The sequence below is a fragment of the Lytechinus pictus genome, unplaced genomic scaffold (assembly GCF_037042905.1).
Source record: "Lytechinus pictus isolate F3 Inbred unplaced genomic scaffold, Lp3.0 scaffold_25, whole genome shotgun sequence".
NCBI classification, from domain to species: Eukaryota; Metazoa; Echinodermata; class Echinoidea; order Temnopleuroida; family Toxopneustidae; genus Lytechinus; species Lytechinus pictus.
In genome coordinates, this window is record NW_026974145.1 from 1,334,706 (window position 1) to 1,348,130 (window position 13,425).

Below are 13,425 nucleotides of genomic sequence, written 5' to 3' on the forward strand. Positions count from 1 at the left end.
AAATAGGAGTTACTATTATTTATTATTATGTATTATTATTATTATTGTTATTATTATTATTATCATTATTATTATCATTATCATTATTATTATTATTATTATTATTATTATTAGTTATTATTTTTATTCCTCTAAACAGGATCAAGTCCGTATTTTTTTCTTGAATAACTTTGCTCTAACAAAAAGCACCAAGTAATTTCAAGTGCAACTAGGAACTTTACACTACTAATGTCCGAGAGTCTTTCTTATCAATCTGGTTGTACCCAAGATAGCTGCCTTCTGAATGTCGTACATCCGAAGGTGAGGAGAGATCTTGGTTATGCAGGCTTCCATTCCCTTCTTCACCATTCCTGAGTGACCAATGATGACTGGTGTGACCTCTGCTTTCACGTTCCACATCCTCTCGATCTCACTCCTTAGGTCTTGATACTTGAGCCGTTTGTCTCTTTCCTTTACAGCAATGTTGATATCATGGGGAACAGAGACCTCAATGATATTTACTACGTTGTTGTCTCTGACGATGATGTCCGGCTTGTTGCAGTTGATGGTTCTATCCGTTAGTATGCCACAGTTCCAATATATGGTGCTGTTATTGATCGTGGTGATCGTTTGTGGCTGATGTTCCCAAGCGTGATCACAAGTCATTTTACCGCGATCCTTCAGTAGTTGCCAATGGATAAGTTTGGCAATATTGTCATGTCTTGTGATGTACTCAGTTCCAGCAAGAGTCGAACATGCTGATACCAAATGCATGATTGTTTCGGTCTCTTTTCCACACATCCTGCAAGTGTCGTCTGTGCCTGTTCTGAGGATAGATTTTTCGTAGGCACGGGTCCTCACCACCTGGTCCTGAATAGCATAGACGAACCCTTCAGTTTCACCTCTTAGTCCCGCCGACTTAAGCCATTGATGTGTGTCTTTCTGGTCTACGAACTCCCGATGCATCTGTTTTTCATGGTGGCCATGAAGTCGCTTGGATTTAAGTTGCTCTTGAAGTTTCTTGTGAAAGGAGCATTTAAGTCTTGCCTTCTCTTTTTCACCGTAGGGTAGTGTCAGTCGATGTTGTGCCAATAAGATAGATGCTTGCTTGTTAATGGAGTATATTGCTTGACATTTATCATAATCGAGGGATATACTCGTCAGTATATCAGGTGGATTGGATAGGTAGTTGGCGAGGTTCGTTGCTTCCATATTCCAGACCATCTCAATTTGTTGTAGACCTCTTCCTCCAAGACCACGGGGAAGGTACAACCTTTCGATTGCGGCCTTTGGGTGATGTAATCTGTGCATCGTTAATTGCTTTCTGGTCATAATATCTAGGCCACATATATCAGCTAGTCTCCAGTTAACAATACCAAAACTGTATCTAAGCACAGGAATGGCTAGAGTGTTGATCGCTTCAATCTTATTTTTGGCATTCAGTTCGGATTTAAGGATCAGCCTGAGTCTTCTTTTGTATTCTGATGTTGCCTTCTCCTTCATTGTGTTATGGCTAATGACATCATTCTCAGCTATGCCTAGATATTTATATGTCGAATCATTAGTCAGTTCCTTGATTGATATTTCCTCATCTTGCACAAACATGTCGCCTGTATTTACCCTCCTTCCTCGTACAAGTGTAACTTTGGCACACTTGTCTATACCAAACGACATCTTGATGTCATCGCTGAAATGTTTAACTACTGCTATCATCTTGTGAAGTTCATCGTCATTTTTTGCAAAGAGTTTGATATCATCCATATATATCAGATGGTTTATTGTCGTAGATACATCTTGCCCTTTGTATCTGTAGCCATAACTCGTAGCGTGTAAGAGAGAGCATATTGGATTGAGAGCTAAGCAGAATAATAATAATTATTATTATTATTATTATTATTATTATTATTATTATTATTATTCCTCTAAACAGGATCAAGTCCGTATTTTTTTCTTGAATAACTTTGCTCTAACAAAAAGCACCAAGTAATTTCAAGTGCAACTAGGAACTTTACACTACTAATGTCCGAGAGTCTTTCTTATCAATCTGGTTGTACCCAAGATAGCTGCCTTCTGAATGTCGTACATCCGAAGGTGAGGAGAGATCTTGGTTATGCAGGCTTCCATTCCCTTCTTCACCATTCCTGAGTGACCAATGATGACTGGTGTGACCTCTGCTTTCACGTTCCACATCCTCTCGATCTCAATCCTTAAAGATTAGAGAAATGAATCCTCAATCCTTAATGATTAGAGAAATGAATTGTTGTACGGAAGATAAAGAAATACTTCTTTCTAACCCTATTATTATTATTATTATTATTATTATTATTATTATTATTATTATTATTATTATTATTATTATTATTATTATTATTATTATTATTATTATTATTATTATTATTATTATTATTATTATTATTATTATAAGGTTGGTCACGGACCTACCAGGGCCCTGGGCACATCAACCTCGCAGCTAAGAATTCGTAGTATTATGATTGCAAACTAGAGGACCGATGACTATCTCAGATTTAGTAAAGTTGGTAATGATTAGAGAAATGAATTGTTGTACGGAAGATAAAGAAATACTTCTTTCTAACCCTATTCTTGATAATGATTCCAAACGAGTATAAGTCGCGCCTTCGTCAAAATTCTTGTCACGCCAGGTGGGTGTTTCATAAAGCTGTTCGTAAGATAGGAACGACTTTAAGAACGACTGGTGATCCTTTCTTTTGGTAAATGGTATACACCAAAGGCGACGGTTTAGCGCGTAAGAAAGGATCACCAGTCGTTCTTAAAGTCGCTCTTAACTTACGAACAGCTTTATGAAACAGCCCCAGTTACACTATAATTAATCAATGAATGTAAGCCCGAGGCGTCTTAAAAATCATTGCCCGTCAAGGGGATGACAAGATCACTCATATAAACAGAGTGAATTTAGAAATATTATATTTATAGTAAGTTCCGAGTGGAAAGATGCAGCTGTTTTCATATCAAAGTAATTTTCCAAGATCACTCTAAGATCTTCAAGCAATCATTGGCGTCATTTCGATCACTCTTTTTTAAATTAACTCTGTATAAAGAGAATTGTGAGATTTCTCCTTTTTAGATGAATAAAGTATGACAAAGAAAATAATTACACGCTTATATATAAGCCAATTTTTGGGCCTATGACAAAATGCACCATATCCCGCTCATGCACGAAGCGATACCCAATTTTGAACGATGTCACAGATAATGAATACCCGAGGCATCATATGTCATTTTTTCCTGAATGTTAATTGACTGGGCACCGTAAGGAGTCATGAAAACATGATAGAAGTAATTACACCTGCTTCGATGCTATCAGCCAAAGATAAGAACCTTTCCTTGGACGAAACAGGAAGAGAATCATCTCAAGTCAAATAGGAAATTCAATGCATTCTATAGCTCATCTGATTGACGCATCTTGCAACATTCGAGGGTAGTCACAATTGGGTATGCTTAAGTTTTTGACCGTGGTCCTTTACTTTACCGTTGTCCCCTTAATGAAAATAATAATAGAAAATACATTCCGTATAATTTTTCTCAGTCACCATGACTTGGTATGTAATCCAAGCTACATGGGAGAAGTTACGAATTGATACAGGTTGTAGGTTAGAGCTCAGCCCTGGTAACGTCTTTCGGATGTTGACGTCAATTAAAGGTCGGCCAAAATCGAAAGTTTTATATCTGTAAAAATTATATACATTTTTTTTACACACACGCACCTCTGACAAATCTACCCACAGCAAGAATATGTTCAGCATCACTCTTTTGTGTCGACTTATAGTATGATCTATATAAGCATACATAAATCCATGCAGGCGACAAAGTGGTAAATTCTTCAGGAGGCTGCGTATTAGCTACGGAGCAGCCTTCCAGAATGTTTCGAGAAAGCAAAGCAACCGAACAAAAAGCGTACAAGATTTGGCACGTAAAGGCAAGCTGGACGTACAAGAAATTCGATGGAAATCATGATTACCAAATGAATGTACGTGTGATTTTTGTGAATTTCATAGTGCCAGTTCACAACCCCTTCCCGTCTCCTTTTCCGGTTTTAGGGGGGAATGAAGCCCCCCCCCCCTAAAAAATCGCTCAAGCCCCCCCCCCCCCAACATTTTCGACAACAAAGAAAAAAATAGATGTATGCCCTATATGCGTATAATATGTATTGATTAATGCAGTATTCCATTCATGTTGTCAAGTGCTCTAAAATCAAAGGTTTCACTATTCAAATTCGAAATTTTCTCACTCGGTCGCTAAACGCTCCCTCGCAAAATATCATCTAGATGCAGAATACATTAACGCTCTCTTAAAGTGCGAGTATAGGAGGTCAATGATCTCCTGCACTACAGTAGACTGCCTTGCAACTTAAACACCCATCAAGAATATATAAACAATACCAATGCCATAAAATGCCATAAAACTCTCAACTTTTCCGTGTTTTGTCAAAAGCTCTCCAAATTTTTGTCATTCTTTAGGATATTTTTCTTTCGAAAATGGTTCTCTCGCTCTAATCATACTCTCTGACTGAGGCTCTGATTTATTTAAAACATATAGTTTAGAGTCAGGAGTGCCGATCCATGTTTCGGATGGAGAGAGGGGTTAGAGACAATGCCCTCCCCCCAACACACACACTTTTCAAGACAGAAAAATTTAATCATCAAATGGTTAATGCTACTTTTAATGAATATGTGATTCCAATGAATATTAAAATATGATTATAAATTTGATCATAAACGAATCAAAACATCCTCTAGAAACACTTTCGTGAATAGGGGGAGGGGTAGCTTTGTGGAAAAGGGGGATATTTTTTTCCAAAAATATAGGCCTACAGTATTCTTCAAGTTAAGTGTATGATGAGTTACTGATGACATTTCCGTTAATGAAACACACATCTTTACAATTTATCCATTTATAGGGGATTTTAAATCACATTGATAAAAAAATATATGAATTTTTCTCAAAATTCGGAATATTGTATCATCTCCCAACGTATCCCAATATAATATTAAAGACTATTCAAAATCTATTTCCACTTTTTTGGAAATCTACATTGTGGCCTGTGATTGCCTATTATGACACCCTAATCTAGGCTTAGTCCTGATAATCATGATCCCGTTTTTTTTTCCTGATTCCATTTTTATTCTCCTCTCACCTTTAACCAGTGATCAAATGAGTTTTAATTTAATTTTTCCCTTTTCTTCTAATGAGAGTTTCAGTTATTGATAATTTTCCCTTATAATCCTTAGTAATGCGCATGTCATTTTAAACGACTGAAGCAACTTTTTCAAGGCTCGCTCACTACTCTCACTCGCCGCAATTTTTCCCATTCTAGACCCCCTTGAAATACGATCTGGTTATCATTCCGTTTTCCATCTATTGAGAGTTTGCTCACTCGCTTCGCACGCTCGCATTATTTTGGATATTCACTGTAATTCAGTAGTTTACGTCACAAAAAAAATCCATTACAATATAACCATCGAAAATAGTCCTTCAAATGAAAGGTGGTGGTATTATGTAAGCAGTTTTTATACCCCTGTACATATAGCCCGTGATGTAAAGTATTCTTTCTTCCATCTACTGAAACTTTGCTCGCTCGCTATGTTCAGTCGCCGCATTTATCCAATAATTACACCCCATGAAAAACGATTTTGGTCATGTCTTTCACTGAAAATTTGCTCGATCGCATGGGATATTAACTATATTTCAGTAGTATTATCACAACACATCCATTACGATATAGCCTTCGAAAAATATGCACACGGTTATATACCCCCGTATGCATAGCACACCCAGAAGGAAGGAGAAAACGGGGTCGGCCCGGTCGGCCCAAGAACACCTGGCGACGGACCGTGAACATGGTGAAAGGTAAAATATCTAGCTTCCGACAGACACTTCAGAGACTAGCCGAAGACAGACGGGAGTGGAGAGCTTTTGTTGCTGTCCTACATGCCAGGAGGCATAACGGGCAGTATACTTAAGTAAGTTAAGGCAAAATCGGCAAGAAATTACTAATGATACCACTTCTCATGTCCCTGGGAAGCGGGGGTGCTGGGCTGAGCTGAAGCACCCCCAAAATGTTCATAGGGGGTGCTGCATGTATTTTTCTTCTGGGGGCAGTACCCCCAGGTATTTTTTTAAGATGTGTAAAATGGAAAAAAAATGTAACCAAAATGACGTTCATTTTGTAGTGAAACCTTTTTTTTTGCTTTTCAAATTTACATCAGGACCCCCAGTAAAAAAAATCGTTCCCAGTGCCCTGCCATTTCTATGAGTTTTACAACAATGTTATACCTCGTCAAGAGCTTGTGAATATCGAGGTCTTCAACTGATCACGATGTAAATTTACTGCTAATATTTATTGATTTATGTACACGTGGTTCGTCTTTTTCTATTTTGGATGACAAAATAATGTATTCATAATACAATTATAAAAAAAAATGTAGAAAGTGTTCATGTGCAATGTGATATAATGTTACGGTCAGTATTGAATTCTGAAATAGAAATCGAATTCTAAATATTTAGGTCAAAGATTGTGACATCTCTTCATAGTAATACATTGATCAATATTGGGTTTAGGTTTGAGGACAATACAAATGTTGTATCAATATACCAGGCGCGGATCCAGGATTTCGTAGGGAGGGGGGCCCAAATTTGACCTGATTTTAGCGCCCCTGTGTACTTTTCTGAAAAAAATGGCGGCCCCTCCCTCCCCAGGCAATCATAAGTGCCTTAAATGCATGTTAAATTATCTTATTTCATAGGCACATGAAGAAGAGGCAATTGAATAATGGTTTTATAATGATGTGTTCATGAATAAATGTAATATCACTTTTAAAAAATCAATGCGAGTGCGAAGCGCGAGCGATTTCTATTTTAATCTTTTGATGCTTTCAATCTCGTTTAACTTCTCATCAGAGTATATAGGCCCTGCTAGAATTATGTGAGCGGGAGCCAGGCGCGGATCCAGGATTTCTTAGGGGGCCCTAATTTCAAGTTGTGTAATAATCGTGCCAAAATATTGACTCCCATTACCGAATGGGTAATGTCTAGTTACTTTACACAGAAACATCTCTTGCATTGTATAGGCATACTTCGTTCTTCTGGGTACTCCAATTTTTTTCTTTTCTACTTTTTGTTTCAGGGCTTGAAAAATCTTACGGGGATGACACCCCTATATCGCCGCGTATGAACACTGGTTGTGCAATAACTAAATTGCATATTCTGCATGAAAGAAAATTAATGTTTTATTTTGGGTAATATATTCTTGAAAAGATATACATGCTTTTTATTATAGAGTTGAGGTAGACTCAGTAGTCAGCACTCAGCATTTACTAATTGGGAGTGCACTGCTTACTTAGATCTGTAAGTGTTTGGATATATTATATAATTTTTTGTTATTCGCTTGAAATCCATTCAAAACAGTGAGTTGTCTTGTCAATCCTATTCAACAAACATTGGCTCTTCCGCTCTTGCAACAATCATATCAAGTATCAAAAGGTTATGTATCTTATAATCTTGCTCAAATTGTATATACTCCAAATAGATTTTTAAAGAGAAACAGAATGCGTGTAAACGGTGTAAATAAAACAAATATAAGATACTAAAGATAAATATACTTTATTGGCAATATCTATATAAATATGAAAGCAATGCTCTTACGTTCGCATCATTTTGGACGATAAGTTCTTATCTCTCTCTTTCATACAATACAAGTGAAACATGAATTCCAATGTCCCATGTATCTTGTATACATCACCCAGTGGCGTACCGTGGGTCACGGCATTGGGGGGGGGCACCAGCAAAAGATTTGAGTCACTTAGGGAGCGCGCGAAGCGCGCTCAGTTGTCAGATATACTGACCTAATAGAGATATTTTAAGGACATGCAGTGCCATTAAACGGATATGTACCTCACTGATTAGATAATGCGAGCGCGAAGCGCGAGCTGAAACTTTTTGATATTCAGAGCTAAAAGGGACATTATAAGCAATTTTTTTGTAATCATGATACGTAACTGTCTCGCTAAACAAACAAACAATGCGAGCGCGAGCTGAAATTTTTGTATATATTGACCCTAAACTGGGAAATTTTAAGGACTATATTTTAGAATCCATTAAGAGTATGAATATCTCACCATAGTCATCTAATGCTAGTGCCATCCTTTGCTGATTTTGTTAGAATAACATCTAAGCACAGTCATGAAGCACCTTTTGTAACTATTGTAATTATGATTGTCATACGCATCTCACTAATCAAATGCTGCGAGCGCGAAGCGCGAGCTGAAAATTTAGGAAATTCAGACCTGAAGAGGGGCATTCTAAGGCTGGTTTGTAGGAATTCCCTAAGACCGTACGTATTTCATTAACCAAATGATGCGGGCGCGAAACGCGAGTTGAAATTTTGTTATATATTTAACCCAAACATGGATATTTTAAGGAATGTTTTTTAGGAATCCATTAAGAGTATACAAATCCATTAAGAGTATACATATCTCACCATAGTCATCTAATGCGAGTGCCAAGCGCATGCTGATTTTGTTAGAACTAAATCTAAACACGTGAAGCAATTTTTGAAGTCATTGTAATCATGATTATCATACGCATTTCACTAATCAAATGCTGCGAGCGCGAAGCGCGAGCTGAAAATTTTTGATATTCAGATCTGAAAAATTGACATTTTAGGGACCGATTTTAGGAGTTCATGAAGAGCAGAAATCCCACCAATCCACTAATGCAAACGTTAGCACGGACAGGAAATGTTTTATATTAAGACCTTAAAATAGGGCAGTCACTTTAAGTAGTAATGAAAAAGAAGTATATGTCACTACATAAAACAATAATAACTCGAATTTCGAGGAAATATATTTGTTGTATATTGATTTGAAAACGGGAGGTTTTAGTAAAACATGATTATATATCTCGTTAAACAGTCTATGCGAGAACCAGTGGAGCGTTTCATGAAAGGACTTGTCGGACGTTTCATCCGACAAGTCCTGTTTAATCCGACAGTTACCATAGTAACACTGCCTCTCAGCCAATCAAAATCAAGGAAAGATGTCAGATCTGACTACTTTTCGGACAGACATGTTGATGAAACGCTCCCCAGGAACAATGAAGACACAATGAAGCAAATAATGTTTTATAAAGTTATGAACAAAATGCTTCTTATGTAATATAAAATAATATAATAAAACATTTATTTCTTTCAATAATTTCTTCTTTCCCCACTACGTTTCTCTTCCCTTTTCCCCCTTTTTTTTGCCAGCCGATTGAGGGGGGGGCACGTGCCCCCCATACCCCCGTAGTTACGCCACTGACATCAACTATTTCAAGATGTAACAATAAATTTAAATGATAGCAATACAGTTTAGGCCTGAATAAATCCACGTAATAGTTTCAGTGGAATTCGTTTAAAAAAAATACATGATTTCCCACTGTAGGTTGGTAACGAAAAGGTGTCGTATCATACTGTATCTAGCTGTCTTTTACGCATTACTAGTTTACTACATGAAACAAAAATATAGGAACGATATAAACATGTAAACCATAGAGTTATTTCAGTTATTTGAGTATTTGACGTTTCGTCAAAAAAAAAACGCATCAGAAACTTTCACCATTACAATGAAAGTTTCATTTATTCCTTTACATATTGCAAGTAAACTTCAACATTTCTGTAAATAATATATATTAATATATCTATACACAATTACGTTCACAAGGTGGTATACTGCACATCCTATTTCAGAATATGATATGCGTTGTGGTATGAATGTCTACCCATCTAGAACATGCAAAACGTTTACTAGTAACTAGTGACTATACTACTAGGCCGATTTTTACTCAAACGGCTTTCCAATAGAGAAATAACAAGAGAACATTCACCTAAGAATAGAAATCCTCATTTGTTCTGATAAATATCAAGAGTATCAGTACAAAATGTAAACAGTGTCAGTATAAAATGTAACTTAAAGAATAACATATAATGTTATGCAGGGCCCGCTGGTAGAGCAGTTTCCTAACTGAAGTGGTTACCCTGGGTAAATAAAACGTTATTATCATTATTATTATTATTATTATTATTATTATTAAGAATAATACTCTCACTACTGCTAAAGTTATATAATTGTTGGCCGTGTACTCCATTCACCGTCCAATTGAAACATAGGACATATATATATATAATATTATATTCCACTTGTTAACATTATATTTTCCAATCCGTTTGGGATTAGTGGCTTAAGTGTTGCAAGCAATATAAAAACAACAGTTAAAATCACACGCTTCTCATACATTTGTCAAAGTGTAGATTGCTTCCCTTCATGCAAGAAGAATTCACAACTCTAATTCATATTTTGTTTCTTAGCCTTTAATAAACAAGAGCGACTTTTGTTAGGAATAGAGTTATGGAGTGCTCAGCTCGTGAAGCTCACGAATTACTCATTAAAATATTGACGAATTGTGTACGTACCCTCTACTAAAACATGTTACAAAAGTCGCTAGGACAGAACATAATTTTTGTCTCGCCTACATAGCAGAGCGAGACAATAATTGGCGCCTCTTTTTGACGATGGGGACGGCGTCAACACTGAGGGGGGGGGGGCAAAAAAATTTCAGCCATATTTTAATCCCCGATCGGGCGCTAGAAGATGATTTTTGTTTGTTTCATTGAAGGGGCAGTCCTCATTGTCACTTCTAAGCTTTATTCTTATCATAATCCGTATTTATATAATGCGAGCGCGAAGCGCGAGCTAAAATTTTGGGGAAATTTTATGTATTTTTTCCTAAAATCTGAACAATCTGGGCAATGTTTGTTATCCTGAAAAAGATGTGTATGCAACTGAATAATTACTTTGAACGCGAAGTGCGAGCAGAAATGAACTGATGGAAAAGGTACCTGTTAAAGACTGCTTGCAGTTAGCCATGAAGACGTTACATATTTCAACAATCAAATAATACGAGCGCAAAGCGCGAGCTGAAATTTTTGGAAATTTTTACCTCAAGAATGGAAGTTCTAAGCACTTTTTGCAACTTAAACAGAATAGGTATAAAACTAAACAATTGATGAAAAATGAAAAATTTTGAGATTTAGACCTAAGAACGAGACACTCTATTCATGTTTTGTAAATCATGAAAAGGATGAGTAATTGGGGGTCTTCCTTACATTAATAATGCGAGTGCAAAGTGCAGTTTAATTTGAACTGATCGAAAAGGTACTTGTTAAGGACTGCTTGCACTTAGCCATGAAGACGTTACATATTTCAATTATCAAATAATGCTAGCGCGAATCGCGAGCTGAAAATTTTTGACATTTCTACAAAAAGAATCGAAAATTTTAATCAATTTTTGTAATCGTGAACAGGGTAGCTATTTAACTTAGCAATTAATGCAAGCGAAGCGCGAGCGGAAAAATTCGAGATTTAGACCTAAAAACGGAACACTCTATTCAGGTTTTGTAAATCATGAAAAGGATGAGTAATATGGGGTCTTTCTACATTAATGATGCGAGCACAAAGCGCGAGCAGAATTTTTTGATATTGTGATCTAAAACTGGATGATTTAAATAGAGAACACGTTGAATATCTGAACAAACATACGCACACGTGTTTCAGATTTAGACCTAGAATTTAGGCATTCTACACATCTTTTATCATGAAAAATCAAAGCGAGCGCGAAGTGCGAGCTAAACTATTTGATATTCCGATCTGAAAAAAAAGTCAATTTCAGCTCTATATTCCAAGCACTTTGTAGGAAAATAGTGAGGTGGATATGGATCGCACTTCATAAAGAGCTGATATTTTTCACTATTCTTTGATTTTTTACATAGGAGCGGGACATCCTTAGGACATGTCATCATATGAAAATGATGACTATCTTCATATTCCTCTTGCTAAGGGCGAGATGAAACAAAAGGGACAATTTAATCATTAAATTGATATCTTATTTATTAATGCCTAATGAGGGCGAGAAAATTTGATGATAATTTGGCCTGAAAACTGGACATTTCAAGCACTATTGTAATTATGAATAGGATGCCTCAGTTAAAATATGTTTTAACCATTAATGCGAGCGCAAATCGCGAGCCAAAATCTTGATAAACTGAAAATCAATGTTGAGACATACATAACTCGCCAATAAAATCTGATACGTTTTGACAATCAAGACTTGAAATGGGATATTTTTAAAACAAAATGGAATACACGAAAATAATAGGTACTTGATAAATCGAAATTTGCGAGCGCGTAGCGCGAGCTGAAAATGTTAATATTCAGGCCATCAAGCTGTCATTTTTAGAGAGCACTCTTTAAAATTCAGTTTTTAAATCAAACAAAATAACGAAAGTTCGATTTACGAGGTGAAATGTGTAATGTAAAATGGTGTAATGTGATAATGTGTAATGCCCATCCAAGAGGGCCCCTCGGGCCCTCCTGGATCGGCCTTTTGGGACCAGGGGCTTGAAAATTTGACAAGCAAAAAAAAGAAGGTTTTTCACCCATTTAAAATGTAAGGTCATTTTATTAGTTCTAAATACATGTATTATTTCGAATGTGAATTATGTATTTTTCTCCATCATAAAAGACCAAAATAGTAGGGGGAAATTTGATATTGTGTCCCCCTACTATTTGTGGTAGGGGGGACACGTCCCCCCTGTCCCCCTGGGATTTCCGCCCATGGCGCCCCCTAGTTCAAACATCAATGTGGTGCCCCTAGTTCGAACATCAATTCGGCGCCCCCCCCCCCTAGTTCGAGTATCAATTCGCCGCCCCTACATGTAGGTCCAACATCAATTTGGCGCCCCTAGTTCGAACATCAATTCGGCGCCCCCCCCTCTAGTTCGAGTATCAATTCGGCGCCCCTAAATGTAGGTCCAACATCAATTTGGCGCCCCTAGTACGAACATCAATTCGGTGCCCCCCCCCCCTAGTTCGAACATCAATTCGGCGTCCCCCCCTAGTTCGAACATCAATTCGGCGCCCCCCCCCCCCTAGTTCGAGTATCAATTCGGCGCCCCTAGTTCGAATATCATGTAGGTCCAACATCAATTTGGCGCCCCTAGTTCGAATATCAATTCGGCGCCCCTACATGTAGGTCGATCATCAATTCGCCCCCCCCCCCATGCGAACATCAATTCAGCCCCCAGTTCGAACATCATTTTGGCATCCCTCCGAACTCAATTTGCCTTCCCTTGTTTGAATATCATTTCGCCCCCCCCCCCTAGCTCGAGTATCAATTTGGCGCCCCCTAGTTCGAACATCAATTCGGCGCCCCCTAGTTTGAATATCGATTTGGCGCCCCCTAGCTCTAACATCGATTCGCCCCCCCCCCCCAGTTCGAGTATCAATTTGGCGCCCCAGTTCGAACATTATTTTAACATCCATTCGAACATCATTTCGGCACCCTCCTAGTTCGAATATCAATTTGGCGCCCCTA

General features: G+C 37.5%; 1 protein-coding gene across 1 annotated transcript; it reads right to left on the reverse strand.

Moving 5' to 3' along the window:
• Nucleotides 1–225: 225 nt before the first annotated feature.
• On the reverse strand, nt 226–1,740 carry LOC135158016 (uncharacterized). Its single transcript, XM_064115258.1, has one exon. It carries the CDS (start codon nt 1,738–1,740, stop codon nt 226–228), a length of 1,515 nt encoding a protein of 504 aa, XP_063971328.1.
• Nucleotides 1,741–13,425: the final 11,685 nt, after the last annotated feature.

Excerpts from the sequence above, each read along its gene's own strand:
- LOC135158016 (XM_064115258.1), bottom strand. The coding sequence starts at position 1,740 with ATGGATGATATCAAACTCTTTGCAAAAAATGACGATGAACTTCACAAG.